Below are 18,462 nucleotides of genomic sequence, written 5' to 3'. Positions count from 1 at the left end.
GTGACCCAGCAGGGAATCGAACCTGGGACCCTGGCACTGTGAAGCCACAATGCTAACCACTGTGCTACTGTGCTGCCCTTAATAGAGCTGTTCCAAATTACAATGGAATAAATAAAAATATTTCCATTAGTCCATTTTGAAAGATGCTTTTTATATATTTAATCTTTCTGATTTTAGTTAGTTTAGTAACCCTCAATAGGACCAGGAAGTGACCCTGTTGATCTCCCGTGACACCATCAGCTCATAGAAATCACCTCATGAGAGCCGGCCCTGATTGGTCCGAACTATCATGTGGGCCCCAATGCCAGAGAACATAACAGAGCTAGGATAATTCCTCGGGATCATTAATTATTATGGAAATTGTATTCTGAATTTGGCAACCATACTGGCACCTCTGCATGCGTTCCTAAAGAAGCACCAAAAATGGGCATGTAAGGCGTCATAAGAGGAGGCATTTGCTAGAGTAAAGCGCCAGCTGTTTTCCTCTAGACTACTGACACACTATGACCTGCCAAAACCACTGATCCTCACGTGCGACATCTCCCGTTATGGCATTGGAGCAGTGTTGACCCATCGGTGGGACGATGGGACAGAGTGGCGAGGGAGAGAGCAGTGTTAGCCTACTCATCAAGAACCTTGGCTGATGCAGAGTGCTGTTATACTCAAATTGAAAAGAAAGGACTGCCCATGATCTTTGTGGTTAAAATGTTTCACCAAGAGGTCTATAGTTGTTATCTTGCAATAATCACGGATCATAAGCCCTTACCCAACTTTTTCAAAGAAGATAAAATGATATCACCAATAGCTTCGGGCAGGATTCTGTGATGGACATTGCTGATGGCAACGTACGAATAGCAGATTGCACATGTGGATGCCCTTAGCCGACTTCCGTTGTCTATTCCATCTCCCCCACCACTCTCCCCCATCCCCGCTAGTAGCGGACAAAGTTGCATTGGTACTAAACTTCATGGAAACGTTACCTGTCATGGCCTCACAAATTTGTGCATGAATCTACATTGACAAAACTGCGCCACATCATCTTACATGGTGGACTACAGGGGAAACTTCCAGAAGAACTGTGAGCATTCGCAACTAAGCAACAGGAGTTTAGTGTAGAGAATGGCATCCTCCTGTGGGGAGTCTGCATGGTTGTACCAAGGCAAGGCCGAAAAAACATTTCACAGGACTGCCACAGTGGACATCCATGATTTCCAAAATGAAAATGCTCATCAGGAGATGCATGTAGTAGCCAGGGCTCAATGGTGATGATGTAAGGGATAATGTGGTTGAAGGAATGTAAATGTAGTAAATGGGTTTTTATAAATTAGTGTTTTTAAAAATTAAGTCTGCAGCAGACACTTAGAACTTTATTTTATCTAATTTCAGCATGGGTCCTGAGGTCTGCCCATGATGGATACAGACTTTATTAGTATGGTCGGGTTGGGGGTTTGGGTTTACATGAGTTAACACTAAATAATCCGCTTCGCACGTTCCAGGGTCGGCCAGCTTGACTCCAGGGAGCCCTGCCGCCCTGGAATGAAAATCTGATGTTCGGTCAGACATTCTTAGAAGTTGGGTTGGCGGTGGGGGACTTCTCCCAACTCAGGATACCCGATGCACGGATGGAAATTTAGGTCCTTTCATGTCCCCCGTGATCCATCAACGTAATCAAGGTTACAGGTCAGTGGAAAATAAAGCGAGCATAAGAAAAACATTTTCAGAGCTGCTCAAACTTGTTGTCATAACTTTGCTGTATATTTGATGAAAACCTCTGTCCCTGTATATAAACAAGCTTTCTATTGAAGTAATGGTGACAGAGCGGGAACAATGCCAAGGAGATTCCCAGTAATACTGTGGTGTGAAGATATGGCATTATCTCTGCATGGTACATCTCAAACACTTGAAAATATCAGCTTGTAGCACTTCTGAGTTAGAAGTTTGTGGATTTAAGTCCCACGTTAAGCCTTGAATCTAACACTCAAATGTAACACTAGGGTACTGTAGATTCTACCTTTCAAACAGAAGAGTCTCTGAAGCTTAGATATTAGGGACTGTGGAACATTTTGAAGACGAACAGAGTGTTATCTCAGCATCTTGACCAAGGTTCCTCCCTTGTCCAATCTCACCAACACCCCGCCCTAGCCAGGTTATCTATTTTCTGCCTAGGGGATATCACAATTTGCTGACATAACAACAATCACCGTTAATCAGCTGCACAATGCAGCTGAAAAGTTGACCAATGAAATAAATGGGTAAACCTTGTTTCTCGGCTGCAAGCATCAATTTATTTAATTTTCCTGAACCTTCCTCACCTGGAAGCAGGATTCATTGTGTCACGTCCTGCACAACACCTCTGAACAGTTGACCCTCCTCCTTACCTCTTGCAATCATCAGGTTTTTAAACTCAATGCTTGTTGTCACCCAATCACCAATGTTTGATTTACCTTGCTGTATCTTCTTTTGATGTTGCCCTAGGTATAGAGCCATAGAAGCTACACTAGTATCAGTGGGCATTTACCCTCCCATTCAAGTTTCTTAATCTAAAAAGCTGGAGATAGAAGGCATTGTTTTATACATAAATATATGAATAAGCAATGACAGATGGAATCTGCAATGAATGGATAACAGTTTTACTGCTGCCGCTGAACAGGGAGGAAACTTGGCTACGGTTCTCTTCTTCCTCAAAAGGATCCTTTGGAACACCATTCCTGACAGGCCAGGATCTGTTTTGATTTAACACTTAAAGGTCACCTCCTCAAACATTTCAGCACTCGGATGTTTGGCTTAGCTTTTAGAATAGAAATAAATAATGTCCGAGAATCTCACCCCAGTAGATGACTCCATTGCTGGTTAGTTTGTGGTCTTCCCCTCTCATTGATGTATTGAGAAATTCTGAGGAGGAGGTTGAACGAGCAGCTGTGCTGATCGAGGTTGACAAAAAAGAATTTGTCTCCCAAGATACATGGGTTGTTTTGGCGTCTGGTACGGGCATAGTTTCAGAGCTGAATTCTGTTGCCATGTTCGTGTTAATGGAACCCAGGTCGATTAATGATGTTTTTGTTGGATGCATGGCAGCAGTTCTGGTCTGCTTCATGAGCGGCTCACAAGTATTCGTCTTGTGGGCATCTGAAGAAAGGACAAAAGTGAAGTTAGACATTAAATAAAGATTGCACAGCTACTCCTGATTGGTGAATAACCAACTGCCAAGAGGAACATAGGAACAGGAGAAGACAAATCAGCTCCTTGAACCTGTTGTACCATTTAAATAGATTATGACTGATTTGTGGCTTATGTCTATTTACACATCAATGTTCTATAACTCGTGATAACCTTAGAAACCAAAAAACAATCAATTTCAGTTTTGTAATTTCTAATTGACCTTGGCGTCCATTGGGAAGGAGAAAGTCCCAGATTCCTACTTTCCTTTTGTGTGAAAAAGTGCTTGCAGACAACACCACTGAACAACCTGGCTTTATTTTAAGCTTGTGCCCCCTTGTTCTGGGCTCTCCATCAGAGGGAATAGTTTCACTCTATCAACTCTACTCAGTTATCTGCTTAAACGCCTCAGATCACCGCTTTAATTTTATAAACTCAAAGGAACACACGCCTAGTTTATGCAGACCTGTCTTTCTAATTTAAGGCCTTCAATTTAGTATCATCCTGGTAAATCTATGCGGTACTCACCCAGGCCAATATCCTTCAAGTGTGATGCCCAGAACTCAGCACAATATTTGTTGGGCAGCATTGTTGAAATTGAATGAAACTAATTGAACCAAACCAGGAAACATAGGGGAGGCACGGTGGTGCAATGTGGGTTTCAGCATTTGCAACCCTTTCAGACAGCGAGCTCTTAACCCCTGTCAAAATTCTTCCTCAATGAATGTTTAATTCACCTAACAAGCACGTCTTTCGGGACTTGTGGGAGGAAACCGGAGCGCCCGGAGGAAACTCACGCAGACACGGACAGAAGATGCAGACTCCGCACAGACATTAACACAAGCCGGGAGTCGAACCCAGGTTCCTGGCGCTGTTAAGCAACAGTGCTAACCACTGCGCTACCGAGGCCTCCTGTCTGTGCAGCCAGAAGTATCTGGAGCTGGTGGCGTTTGTCTACGCTCGCTATGGGAGCACTATACAGTAGTTTCACCCAGGAGTGAACCCTAGGCACTCCCGCTGTCGCTGGCAGGGGAGGTGCAGACTGTAAAGATGACAATCCTCCCTCGATTTTTGTTTATTTTTCAGTGCCTCCCGATCTTTATCCCACAGTCCTTCTTCAAAAGAGTTAACGGGCTGATCATGAGCTTTGTCTGGGCGGGAAAATCCCCGCGGGTGAAGAAGGCGATGTTGGAGAGGAACCACAGCGAGGGAGGGCTGGCTTTGCCGAGTCTGATCAATTATTACTGGGCGGCCAACATCGCTATAAGGAAGTGGATGGTGGGTACGGGGTCTATTTGGGAGCGGGTGGAGGCGGCTTCGTGCAGGGGCTCCAGCTTGGCAGCCCTGGTCACGGCTCCTCTACCGCTGCCGCCGGCCAAGTACACCACCAGCCCGGTAGTGGTGGCGACCCTGCGGATATGGGGCCAGTGGAGGAGGCATGTGGGGGAGATGGGGGCGTCTGTCTGGGCGGCAATCTGCGACAACCATCGGTTTGCCCCCGGGAGTATGGATGGAGGGTTCCGAGTATGGCGGCGGGCGGGAAGGGTGGGCGATATGTTCCTGGAAGGGAGCTTTGCGAGTCTGAGGAGCTTGGATGAGAAATTTGGGTTGGTAAGGGGAAATGATTTTAGATACCTACAGTTGCGGGACTTTGTTCGTAGACAGGTCCCATCTTTCCCACGCCTCCCGCCAATGGGGATCCTCGACAGAATAGTCTCTAGGAGGGAAGAAGGGGAGGGCAGAGTCTCGGGTATATATAAGGTGCTCTGAGGGAGGAAGGGTCCCAGACAGAGGAACTGAAACTTAAATGGGAGGAGGAGCTAGGCGGGGAAATGGAGGATGGGCTGTGGGCAGAGGCCCTGAGTAGGGTAAATTCGACTGCGACATGTGCTAGGCTCGGGCTGATTCAATTTAAGGTCGTTCACCGGGCCCATATGACGGTGGCTTGGATGAGCAAATTCTTCGGGATAGAGGACAAATGCGCTAGGTGCGCGGGAGGACCAGCGAACCACGTGCACATGTTTTGGGCATGCCCTAAGCTGAGGGGTACTGGGAGGGATTTGCAGGGGTCATGTCCCGGGTACTAAAAACAAGGGTGGTGATGAGTCCATTCAGTCCCCTGACTTTCCAGGTGACTATTCTGATGGGTGATTTCTGCCCCCCTCCTGCTGGGTAAACCATACTTACCTTGTGGCTGCGCCCCTGTGCTCCAGGAGCATCCAAGATGATTGCCAATGCCATTTACTCCATGTGGATGTGCTCTGCATTCCGGGGTTTCCTTTTTGGGGATCTGCCAAGATGGTCATTCTTGGCGTTGTTGTTTGCGCACCTTCATGTACAACATGCCTTAGCCAGCATTTACGCTCCCACTGCCCCGTCTCTGCACCTTATCGCTCTCACCTCCTCCTTCCTGGGACTCAGGTTGAAAGCCAGGCAGTTCTATCCTGTGCCATTGTCCTTTTCTTTATTAAGAGTTTGTTTCTACTGTTGCCGCTGTTGCCTCTGCCTTCCCAGCCCGTGTCTGCGCACAAACCCATCCCCCTCAGCCAGTGTGGTGAAGTAGTACTCCTTCCCTGGAAGGTTACCCGTCCCAAACTGCACCCCACTCCTGTAAAGGGCTGTCTTAGCTGCGTTAAATTCAGCATGTTGTTTGGCCATATCTGCCCAAATGTTCTGGTACACTCGGATCGAGTGGCCTTCCCACTGACAGAACCTTGTGTGTCTTGCCCAGTTCAGGGTCTTCTCCTGATCCTGGTGCTGGTGAACTCTATGACAGCCCTTTAGGCTTTGGCCTGAGTGACCTGTGGGCTCTGTCTATCTCTGGGGGTTTGGGAATGCTCTCCCTTCCGACCAAGTTACCCAGTATCTAGGCCACTGATTCTATAGGGTTCATGCCCTTGATACCCACCGGCAGACCTGCGATGCGGAGGTTTTGGTGGTGCGATCGGTTCTCTTGGTACTCGACCTTCCCCTTCAGTGTCCCTTGCGTCGCTACCAACCTTGCCATTTCTGTGTCCAAAAAGGCGATACTGTCACTATGGTCGGTCGCTGCTTTCTCTCGGTTGCTGATTTAAAAAAATTTTTTAAGTGCCCAATTCTTTTTTTTTTCAATTTAGCATCGCCAGTCCACCTAACCTGCACATCTTTGGGTTGTGGGGGTGAGACCCACGCAGACACGAGAGAATGTGCAAACTCCACGTGGACAGTGACCTGGGTCTGAGATCGAACTGGGGCCCTCGGCGCCGTGAGATAGCAGTGCTAACCACTGCGTCACCGTGCTGTCCAGGTCTCTGATTGATGCCTCCTGTGCCTCCAACCATTGGTCCATGTTTTCTAGCACTACCTTGAAGGGGGCCAGGGCATCCACGACCTCTGCCTTCACTGTTGCCATAATTTCAAGCTTGATGGTGTCTTTGTGTTTTAATAGCTCCCGAGTCAGGAGGTCCATCCGCTCGCATATCGTTGGGTAGTCCGGCGTGAGCTCCGGCGACACAGCCTGCTCGGGTGCAGCTGGCTCTGACTCATCCCACATGCTCGCCGACGTCTATTGCTCCCTCTCTAGGGTTTTGCTGATTCTACTGTCTTTTGGGGTCCTGGAGTTATTTCCGTGCATTCCTCGTTAGTTGTGGTGGGCTTGGAGGAGTGTGGGTTGTGGTGGGGGATGGGTGGGGGTTGTTTAGTGGCCTATTATCATGCTAAAAGTGCTACTTTTTTGAGTCCCCAGAGGAGAGCCACCTTTCCTGTGTCCGCTCAGTGCACCTGTCACAGGAAGTCCTGAAGAATTGGATTTCTATAGCATCTTTCAGAACCTAAGGATATCCCAAAACGTTTTACTGTCAAACAAGTACTTTTTTGAAGTGTGCACACTGTTGTTATGTGGGAAATGCTGTAGTGAACTTGTGTACAGCAAGCTCCCACAAATAGCAATGTGATAATCACCAGGTAATTTATTTGCCGTGATGTTGTTGAAAGATAATATTGGCTCCAGCACACTAGGGAGAACTTGTCTACTCTTTTTCAAAACAGTGCGGAAGGAACTTTTGCATCCACCAGAGAGGGAACCATGGTTAATATTCAAGAATTATCTCCTACAGTGCGGCCCTAGGAGTGTCAGCCCAGAATCTGCTGAAGTTTGGAGTGGCACATGAATCGCAGCTTGCTACCTCATAGCCAAGAGTGTTATCCACTGAGTCACAGTTGGCGTCTTATGTCAAGGATCAAGGAACAAAGATTAATGAGTCAAGGGAAAAAGGGCAGGGAATCGAGGAGTACTGAGAAAGCTGTCATGGAATAAGGAGTCAATAGTGTAATTAATGTGGTCAAGACCTTTGGGACAGGAGGAAGGAAGGGAGAAAAGGGAGGTAGGGAGGTGTCAGGGAAGCTAAGTGTCCTGTACATAGCAGGTTGGAAATGGAAGGGGATCAGTTCCTTTGTTCAACAGACATTTACATTCCAACTTATTCCAGGAATAAAAATGATCTTGTGAGATAGCAGAGTGAAGTGGGCAACAGTAAATCATTGATATTCATACCAGGTTAAAGTCCAACAGGTTTTATTGAATCACTAGCTTTCGGAGCACAGCTCCTTCCTCAGGTGATTCGACACAAACATGTTGGGCTTTAACCTGGTGTTGTAAGACTTCTTACTGTGCTCACCCCAGTCCAACGCCGGCATCTCCACATCATTGATATTGTTGGAATAGAAAACAGGCCAGAGTGGAAAACAGTTGTCCATTCTGCACTCTTGCCCAAGGAAAAGCTCAGCTCTCTTGAGGCTGAATCAAGTAAAGTTTTACACGTCTGCCATCATTACCATTTAAACTCGCAAAATCTCCCTGTTTCTGCTTTTATTCCTGTTTTTAAAATTTTAAAAAACATACTTTCAGAGTTTTTTTTTCTAAAGTCAGGCTTGTCAAAAAAATCCTTTATATAAAATTTAGTTTAAAGCTGGGAGGTTGTTTTATTTGGGAACAAGATGAACAGGGGGAGAGGAGGAGAAGTGAATGGAAAATGAAAGGATAGGGAAGAAAATGTGCAAATGATTCATTTAAATGTGAAGTAATTAAATTTGGAAATGAACCGAAAATGGTGAATAACAATGGGAATTAATTGCTGTGTGTTCAAGGAGCAGTGATAGAAGGAGGAAATAAACAGGGTCTGCTTTCTGAAAGCTGTCGACCATCTGTCTGACAGCTAACAGAATTCAAAAGAGAAACAATAAGTTCTTAAGAGGATGGAAATCTGCTTAGTTCAATACATTTTGTAAACTAAGAACCAGGCTATGAGGAATTCTTCCCACCCCCACCCCCTGTCCATCTAGGGCGTCAACCTGCCTTGATTGTCCAAGAGTTTCCAGGATTCAACACCTAACCTCCCGGCTGCTACTCCCAATTAAATGTTGGGAATCACTCAGCCATTGTCTTCAGTTCCTACCACAAATCCTGTTCGTTGCTTCCATCTTCCCTTTCATTATCTCAAGTTGAGCAGACCTTTCACAACCTCTGCGTCTTGCTTGATCGTCATCTGATCTACGGACCCCTATCACCAAGACTACCTACTTCCACTTCCATTACATCGCCCATATCCACCCCTGCCTCAGCTCATCGTTTACTGAAACGCTCCTCCAGGCTTTTGTTCATTCTGGGCATGACTATTCTAATGCCTCTCCTGGCCAAATCCCCCTCTTCCATCCTCCCTAAACTTCAGGTCATCCAAAATTCTCATTCCATTTTCTATACTCAAACCAAGTCCTCTTCCCCATCATCCCCTCTGCTCGCTGACCTGCACTGACTCGTTGTCTGATAACTCTTTGAATTCAAAATTCTTCTCTGTTTTCCAATTCCTTCATTGCCTTGCCTTGCCCCATCTCTGTAGCCGCCCCCAGCCCTACAACCCTGTGCTATCTCTGCATTCCTCCAGTTCTGGCCTCCTCAGTATCCTCAATTTTCATTCCGCCACCATTGGCAGCATACTTTCAGTTGCCTGGACCCTAATTCCCTCTCTAATCTCTCCAACCATCTCTTTCCTCTAAGATGTTCCTTAAAATCCATGGGCGGAATTATCTGTACCCCGATGCAGAAATTGGGATGGGAGATTGGACGGAGAATGGCTTGCGACGCCGGAATCGGGGCAGGTGCCGATTTGACGCAGGTTTGCGATGCTCCGCCCCATCCACATCGGCATTATTGGGACGCGTGACGCGCACAGTCGCAACGCCGTTGGCGCATCATCAGCTGGCCCACCCGCTATGCGCCGCCCCCGATGGGCCTAATTCCCGATGGCGTGGGCCACGGGTGGTTCCAGCATTTGGGAACCTGCTGTGCTGGCTGCAGACAGTGTCCAGCACCGCCACACTCGGCCGGGATCCGTGCCGCTGACTGGGGGGCTTCTTCTAGGGCTGGGAGAGTGATAGGGGGTGGCCAGAAGGTGGGCTGCGAGGTCGGGGCGGGCAGGTAGGCGGTCCAGCATGGTCGGCGCATGATTTCCAGTGCAAACAGTGCTGCTTGTCAGCCCTGCGCAAGCGCGGTCTGGGGACCCTGCGATTCTCTGGCCGTTTTCCGCACGCTCAGCGGGTGTTTTACACGAGGCCGGTGCTAGCCCCCTCATCGGTACCAGAATTGGTGAGGGGTTCGCGCCAATTTTCCTGTTGTGAAACACCCGCGGATCTTCCCTTGGCCACAGGAACAGAGAATTCCACAATTCCTTGACCAAGCTTTTGGTCCCCAGCTCTAAGATGCAGTGGCACAGTGGCACAGTGTTAGCACTGCTGCCTCACAGTACCAGAGACCGGGTTCAATTCGACCTTGGGTTACTGTCTTGTGTCTCCCCATGTCTGCATGGGTGCCTCAGTTTCCTCCCACATTCCAAAGATGTGCAGCTGAGATGGATTGGCCATGCTAAATTAACTCTTAGTGTCCAAAGATTAGATGGGGTTATGGGGGTAGAGCGGAGGTGTGGGCCTAGGCAGGGTGCTCTTTTGGAGGGTCGGTGCAGATTCGATGGACAGAATGGCCTCCTTCTGCACTGTAGGGATTCTAAGAAGAAATTTTGTTTGCCTGCCACTCCTAAGAAGCAGCTTTGAACATTTTACCACATTAAAAATGCTACATGAATGCAAGTTGTTATTGATCAGTTTCGAAGCTGTAGAGCTTTGAACCTGTGAATTTCCCTGTTACTCTGACCCACAAAACCAAAATGGGACAATTTGTATTGCGCAGCAGTGTTAAATGGATTATAGTAAGGGGGAAGCCTGTTTTACATTGCTTCCCATTGACTTCAAGGGAAATCAAAACAGGAAGCGATGTAAAATGATCGGACAACTCGCTATCTGCCAAGTACTCCAGCACAAAGTCAGATCTTGTGATAGCTTCTGGGTGGCCAACGCTCCCAGATTATCGGTATGTCTCCAGGAATGGGGAGGTGAATCTCCTGAGGCACTCTTGCCAGAAACCCAGGAAAAAGGATGGGCTTGGTGCTTATGGTTTGTGCCGCAGAACGCCTGTTGCAGGTTCACATATGCATCGCTGAGTCTTGCAGTTTCACACACAAAACCACAAACTAGGTTACCAAAGCACCAAGGGAAACAGTGGTGCGCTCGGGCAGCATACAGAAAAGCCATAGGAGTGATTCAGAGTGTGGACGCGCCTGAGTTATGGGCAAATAAAGAGAATCCTAGGGCATTGAAGACAGACAAATAGTAAATCGACTAACAATGAACATCCAGCATGGTGGAAAATAATAATAATAATCTTTATTGTCACAAGTAGGTTTAAATTAACACTGCAATAAAGTTACTGTGAAAAGCCCCTAGTCGCAACACTCCGGCGTCTGTTCGGGTACACAGAGAGAGAATTCAGAATGTCCGAATGACCTAACAGCACGTCTTTCGGGACTTGTGGGAGGAAACCAGAGCACCTGGAGGAAACCCATGCAGACACAGGGAGAACATGCAGACTCCACATAGCCAGTGACTCAGCCAGAAATTGAACCTGGGACCCTGGCGCTGTGAAGCCACAATGCTAACCATTGTGCTACCGTGCTGTTCATAATGGGGAGTCCATTCATTCCTCTCCCTTTTGAGCCTAGTCCCCAAAACAAATCTTTGGATACAGGGGGCGGGATTCGCCCCTACCCGGGGGGTCCCGGCGGGATGGAGTGGCGTGACCACTCCGGCGTCGGGCTGCCCCAAAGGTGCAGAAGTCTCCGCACCTTTAGGGGCCAAGCCCTAACATTGAGGGGCTAGGCCTGCGCCGGTGTGGTTGGCGCCCCGCCGGCCGGCGGCAACGGCCTTTGGCGCCACGCCAGCCGAGGCCAAAGGGACTTCGCTGGCAGACGGATGTCCGCGCACGCGCCGGAGCATCAGCGGCTGCTGACGTCATCCCTGCGCATGAGCAGGGGAGGGGGTCACTTCTGCCTCCGCCATGGTGAAGACTATGGCGAAGGTGGAAGGAAAAGAGTGCCCCCACGGCACAGGCCCACCCGCCGATCGGTGGGCCCCGATCGCGGGCCAGGCCACCGTGGGGGCACCCCCCCGGGGCCAGATCGCCCTGCGCCCCCCCCCCCCCCCCCCCTCCAGGACCCCAGAGCCTGCCCGCGCTGCCTGGTCCCGCCGGTAAGGTAGGTGGTTTGATCCACGCCGGCGGGACCGGCATGACAGCGGCGGGGCTTCGGTCCATGGCGGGCCGGAGAATTGCCGGGGAGGAGGGGGCGCCGACAGGCGTGGTGCGTTTCCCGCCCCCACCGAATCTCTGGTGCCTGAGAATTCGGGACATGGCGGGGGTGGGATTGACGCCGTCCCCTGGTGATTCTCCGACCGGCGGGGGGGGTAGGAGAATCCCGCCCAGGAAATTGAAAAATACCTTTAGTAAAGAAAAAGGCTGTGAATCTCAAATAAAAATAAAATTGTTGGAGCAAAGCAGCATGGAGAGAGAAACAGAGTTGACGTTTCAGACTGATGAGGTTTGATAAGAACTGGAAAATGTTAGTCATGTTAACAGGTTTTAAGCAAGTACCGAGGCAGAAAAAGGAGAAGAGGGGAGGAAAGAACAATGGAAGGCCTCTGATGGGGTGGAAGGCAGGAGAGATTAAACAATAAAAGGGCTGCTGCTGCAGGGCAAAAGGAGATGATAATGGGACAAGTAAAGATACAAAAGTTGGACAGAATCATGGTCAGCATCTGCTGTCTGAGAAATAGGGATGTGTGATTATGATCTAAAATTGTTGAAGTCCCATTTACATCCAGAAAGGGGTCGGCACGGTGGCACAGTGGTTAGCACTGCTGCCTCACAGTGCAAGGGACCAGGCTTAATTCCAGCCTTGGGTCACTGTCTGTGTGGAGTTTGTACATTCTCCCTGTGTCTGTGAGGGTTTCCGCCGGGTGCTCCGGTATCCTTCCACAGTCCAAGGATGTGCAGGTTAGGTGGATTGGCCATGCTAAATTGCCCTTAGTATCCAAAAAGTTAGGTAATTGAGTTACGGGGATAGGGTGGGGATAGGTAAGGTGCTCTTCCAGAGGGTTGGTGGAGACCCAATAGGGCCGAATGGCCTGCGCTGTAGTAATTCTATGATTCTATTCTATAAGATTGTGAAGTGCTGCGTTTAAAGGTACTGTTCCTCGAGCATCCATTGAACTTCATCTGAACACTGCAGCAGGCCAGGGTCAGAGAGGTCAGCATGGGAGGAGGGTGGAGGATTAAAAGGGAAGTGACTGCAAACTTGGGGGTCAAACCTGCAGGTTGAACAGGCGTGTTCAGCAAGCCTATCCCCCAATCTGCATTTAGTCTCTCCAATGTATACGAGACCCTATCATAAGCAATAGGCTATATACCCAAAGTGTTTTCTCTCTTCACAGATGCTAATTGACGTGATGTATATTTCCTGTCTTGGCCCATGATTAAAAGACCTGCCAGAAATCACTGTCAAGACATGTAGATGAGGAATTGGAAATTGGTGAGGTGCTGAAATGTCAACCTGTGCCTTTGAAAGTGTCACCAGTCAAGAGCTGAAGAAAGGAGAGGACAGGCACCAGAATAAGTGAACTTGAAGCTGGTTGATTGTCATAATAACTCAACTAGTTCATGAATATCTTTCAGAGAAGGGAGCTTGCAGTCCTAACCTGGTCCATAGTATGTGGTTAAATCTGAATGACTTCTGAAATGGCCCAATGTTCAGTAATGAGCACTATTACCACAATAAGAAGGTCTACTAGGAATGGACAACCATGGATGGACAACAGATGCGAACACCTGGAGGAAAAATGAAAAAAAAAAGGAAGAGATACTTTTTTATGATCAATAACACCAATTCAGAATTAACCTCAACCACGTGGACGTTGGACGGAATGAAGGGAGATCAACCAAAATCTGACAGAATGGTTTGACAGGCTCAAGGGGTTGAATGGCCTCCTTGTGTTCCTATATAACACTGAAATTACTTGGGGCACGATTCTCCGGTCTTGTGGCGCTCTCACTCGAGCGAAACGAGGCCGGTGAATAGCGGGAGAGGCCAAAAACGAGAACCGCTCCAGGCGCCAAACAGTTTGCAATGAAACCGGCCCGCTCCCATAGGCGAAATCGAGATCTCGCCATAGTGTGGCAAGAAACCAATTATCACCACTTAAGCCCTATTTCCATACAATTAGTGGGAGCGACCCCATATTCAACGGCCTCCCGTCATTCAGCGGCCTCCCCAGCAAGTGCTCACGCTGGCGCCAATTAGTACTTTTTAAAAACGTGAACCTGGTGGGGAACTGACGAGATGAGTAGCCATCTTTGCTCACGGGCAAAAAGCCCTGCAGTGCAGTGCACGGGGCACGACCATGTCAACCCCTGGATCATGTGTACCCGTTCTGGGTGCAACCCTTGTTGCTGCCCTATTGCCCCACTGACCACCCATAACCCCCACTGACTGTCGAGGCCTCTGGCCATGCGGCTGAATGCCATTGCTTACAGGGAATTAGCAATCATGGTTAAGTGAGCACTTCGCACAACCCAAGTGGATTACCGGGGTGGGCAGGCTATGTAGCATGTGGGAATCATTCCTAGCATTCCAATCAGACCGCAATGCCTGGACACTGTACCTGAACCCTGCGAAAGGCACACGCAGCAGCCAACATCTGAACACCCAGGGGATGGGGCACAGCTCCGGGGACATGTCCACGGACGGAGGCTGTGTGAGTGCAACGGGAGGGGGGGGGACCAGAGCTCGGTCCAGGTGACGTTATGAGTGGTTGTCCAGGGTCCGGTGAGGGGGGCCCGCTGCGGCCGGGAGTGCGTGGGCAGGGCCTTCCAGGCAGGAGGGGGGGGGGGGAATCAATGGTGATTGGAGGGTCCTGGGGTGGGAGCCACCACTGTTTGTCAGTCTAACACCCTCTCCCAATACCTTACAGATATTAAATGCTATGGATGTTATTTTGGCCCCTGCAGAACTTGCCCTAGTGCTGCGGCTGCTACACCGGCGGCCAAACGCCGGAGACGGCGGCAGAGTAGCGTCTGCAGATGATCCAGGCGGTGGCCCCTGTGCCGGACTGTTCACTACACCCTGAGGACACAGCTGCCCATCAGGCCAGGGAGCGACCCACACCGGGAGGCCCACGACAACCCAGAGTGTGCAGGCGCCGCTCATCCTTTGAACAGATGACAGACAGTGCATGCTGCAGGAGGCTATGCCTCAACAAGGAGACAATGCGGCACCTGTGCCATGTCCCCATAGACCTGGCACCACATAGAGGATGAGGAGGACACCCATTCCCGGTGGCCTTCAAGGTCACCGCAGCTCTGAACATTTACGCCTCGGGCTCATTCCAGGGCTCAAACGGGGACCTGTACGGCATCTCACAGCCCACAGGTGCATCTGATAGGTTACAAATTCCCTGTTTGCCCAGGCAGCAAACTACATAAACTTTGACATTGATACCCGGGCAGCAGGATTCTCCGCCATCTCTGGGATGCCACAGGTCCAGGGTCTCATAGCCTTGCGCTCACCTTGCCAGCTGGGAGTGCCCTATATTAACAAAAAGGAACATCAGCTCATGTGTGACCACATGAAGATCATGCATGTGTGTGCGTGCTTCCTGGGGAGTGTGCAGGTCAGCTACATCCTGGGGCAGTTGATCATCTCCGGCCTCTTTGGATGGGAGGCTGGCTCTTGGTTGATAAGGGGTACCTGCTGAGGACCTGGCTAATGACGCCAGTACAGCGACCGGAGACCAAACCGGAGACCCGATACAACAAGGCCCATGTGGTCATTCAGACTGTGATTGAGTGGTGCACCGGTCTGCTTAAAATGGGGTTCCGATGCCTCGACCGTTCCAGGAGTGCCCTGCAGTACATCCCCCGGAGAGTCATCCGCTTTGTGGTGGTCTGCTGTGTCCTCCACAAGCTGGCACAGCAATGGGGCGATGAACTGGAGGTTGGAGATGAGAAACATGTGGCCACCTCCAAGAAGGGCGACGATGATGAGGCAGCGCTGTACCAGCAGGGGCTGGAGGATGATCCCGGGGAAGAACCGGAAGACCAGCTGGAGGCAGTGCTGAGGGTCCGACATGCCCGGAGGGCTAGGAAGGCCCTCATACTCGCCCACTTCAAATAGGACATAGCCTGGTCCGTCATCGATACCTTACTGACCTCCCCACCCCATTTCCGAACCTCCCAGGGTATGTGTCACATCACTCCAGGGTGCTGGGACTGTGTCGTCACCGTCAATGGGTCACTGTCGAGGACAAGGTGGGATGATGAAAACCCGAAAAGAGCTAAGTGCCAGTGCTCCTCAATCTATGCCATAGTCTGACCCCTGCCTGTCTGCTGAGTGCTCGCTCACATATGTCGCCTGCAGGCGGTGTGCCCAGGGAGGGGGAGATGCCTCGAGAGATGGGCCAAGGATTCAGAGGTCGGCCCGTATTGCGGAAGAAGGTGATAGAGGCATCATACTGGTTGTGCTCAAGTGTTTTTAATGTTCACAGGTGTCCAACAATACCCCACTCTCCCGATGGTGCCGCTCCACTCACTCCACCACCCCTCATCCCTACCTGCACCCCCAACCCTTTCTCCCCTCCCCCAGTGCCCTCAGTGATCCTTGATGTGCGCTTAGCTTTCCTAGCTCTACCGCTATGTCTGGTTGTCTCCCCAGGATGCACATCTGAGGTGGACGTAGTCGCTGTTTACCATGTCCCATGGCCTTCGATGGCCCTGGCAGATGTCCTCTGGGGCTTTGAGGCCGGAGGGCCCCGGCTCACTTGTCGACGGCACATGCACAGTCATGTTGCCCTGTCCCATGTGCTGACCTCGCAACACGGCCTCATCAGAGGGGTGAAACTTGGGGGAGCTGGTGGCCACCATCTCCACTCCATGGGACAGACCTGTGGCCCCTCCTCCCGCTTGGTGCCATAAAGCCCCAGGGTTTACCTTGGGACGGAGGTGCAGCTAGTTCGAGCCCTGCCTTCCTCGGCAGCAGCTGGCTGTTCCCCATAGTCCGCAGCATCGTATCGACGCCCCCGGCAATGCTCCTCAGTGACTGGGACATGTTCTGCAGTGACTTGGCAATGCCCAACTGCAACCGGGACAAGCTCCACAGCGTCTCGGCCATTCACATCTGTTGGTGACAGATTCCCATCTGTCACCAACCTGGTACTGGGTGACATTCCACAGCTTTTCGGACATTCTGTCAAGACCCTCAACCATGGCCATCACCAACTACATGACGCAGTGGACATTTTCACTCATAGTGCCGACGTTGTGCACCAGGTTCTACACTGCTGTCACCATCCTAGCAGTGTTGGCCTTGGTGCCACGTATTGCCAGTGACATCTCTTACGCCCGTAGTCTCTGGGATCCCTCCAATCGGCTATGGACCTGCTGGAGTGTCACTGACGTCTCCCTCTGAATGTCCTGGCCGCTCCCTAACGTCTCCATCAGCTCCGGGTATACCTGTACCAGAGGCTCAGCATCTGACTGGGTCGCAGCTGGGCCCTGGGATCCAGCAGACCTCCAACTGTTGCCTTGTCTGGGGGTTCCTGCCTCCACCTGATGTGCATCGGCATCTGTGTGGTGTTCACCAGATTGTGGCCTCAGAAGCCTGACAAAGATTTCCCATCAAGGTGCATGAATCTGCGCTGGTGGACAGTGGGGATGATAGCTGCGATGTATCGATTGTGTCTTCCTCGGAGCTCTCCTTCAATGTGTTCTCATGGGAGGCTGGAAAGGGGGTCACCTGGGATGGGCCGGCAACGTTGGCTGGAGGACCTGCGGGAGAATGGACATGTGGTCAGTGGGAGGGATGGGTCAGTCAGTAAGGCAATAACAACTTACATTTGACAGGTCCTCCGGGTGGGGCCCGGTGGTTCCTCACCTCTGCGGCTTCCGCCAACTTTCACGGTTTGTGACCGCTCTGTCCTCGGCCACCCTTGTCACCTCCAGGACCCGTTCTTCAAAGGTGGTGCAGATTCTTAAGTCTGGCACCCCACTGCTTGTCTTGTCTGTAGCCATCTGGGATGGCCACTTATAACTAGGTACAGAGAAACTCGCAAAGCCTAGCGGGTAAAATGGACAAGCCAAGACTCAGGCAGGCTCAGAGCCTGAAATGCATATTTGCAAGCAAGAATTCCAGACGGTATCGAAACTCCGTCCAATTAGCATTTTAATGGGGCCGATTAGCATTTGATGGCCCACCTTCACCAAAACAAAGGACTGGTACTCGAGCAACCTGCACAGTCCCAGACATTTGGGTCCCAGACAGAGGGGCTGGTTTAGCTCACTAGGCTAAATCGCTGGCTTTTAAAGCAGACCAAGCAAGCCAGCAGCACGGTTCGATTCCCGTAACAGCCTCCCCGGACAGGCGCTGGAATGTGGCGACTAGGGGCTTTTCACAGTAACTTCATTGAAGCCTACTCGTGACAATAAGCAATTTTCATTTAATTTCATTTCGGCGCCACTCCCTGTTCAAGGGAAACGCAAACAACAGGGTCAGTGACCGCTTGGGACACGCCCAGCCATTCAGATCCCCACCTACTTATTGGTTAGGAAAGAACAGAGTGATCAGGGATCACCCAATCAGTAGGGCCCAAACCGAAGGACCGCCCAAAAGCACGAAAACCCCCAAGTATAAGAAAAAGAGTTCGCCACATATTTGTCCTCTCTTGGACCTCGTACCCCAGTCACGGCCATCTCCAATTGCAGCAAAACCAGAAGCAAGTACAAGTTCAACGGATGAGCCTAGCTGAGCAGCAGTTACTCCTTCAGACTCAATAGATCCTGTTTCTCTGACCTAAGCCGGGTACCCAAAGTTAAGTACAGGTTGTCTTAGTCGATAGGTG

At 50.4% G+C, this 18,462-nt stretch overlaps 1 protein-coding gene across 2 annotated transcripts in view; it reads right to left on the bottom strand.

Annotated features, from left to right (window-relative positions):
• LOC119971812 (lymphatic vessel endothelial hyaluronic acid receptor 1-like) overlaps positions 1 to 18,462 on the bottom strand; it is a 53,300-nt gene that overhangs the window by 11,414 nt on the left and 23,424 nt on the right. For both annotated transcript variants that reach the window (XM_038807986.1, XM_038807987.1), the window contains exon 4: positions 2,827 to 3,126. In XM_038807986.1, coding sequence (XP_038663914.1) covers positions 2,827 to 3,126 — 300 coding nt within the window. The remainder of the gene's footprint in view (positions 1 to 2,826; positions 3,127 to 18,462) is intronic.

Source organism: Scyliorhinus canicula, chromosome 9, assembly GCF_902713615.1.
Source record: "Scyliorhinus canicula chromosome 9, sScyCan1.1, whole genome shotgun sequence".
NCBI lineage: Eukaryota > Metazoa > Chordata > Chondrichthyes > Carcharhiniformes > Scyliorhinidae > Scyliorhinus > Scyliorhinus canicula.
This window is presented reverse-complemented; position numbering and strand designations above follow the sequence as displayed.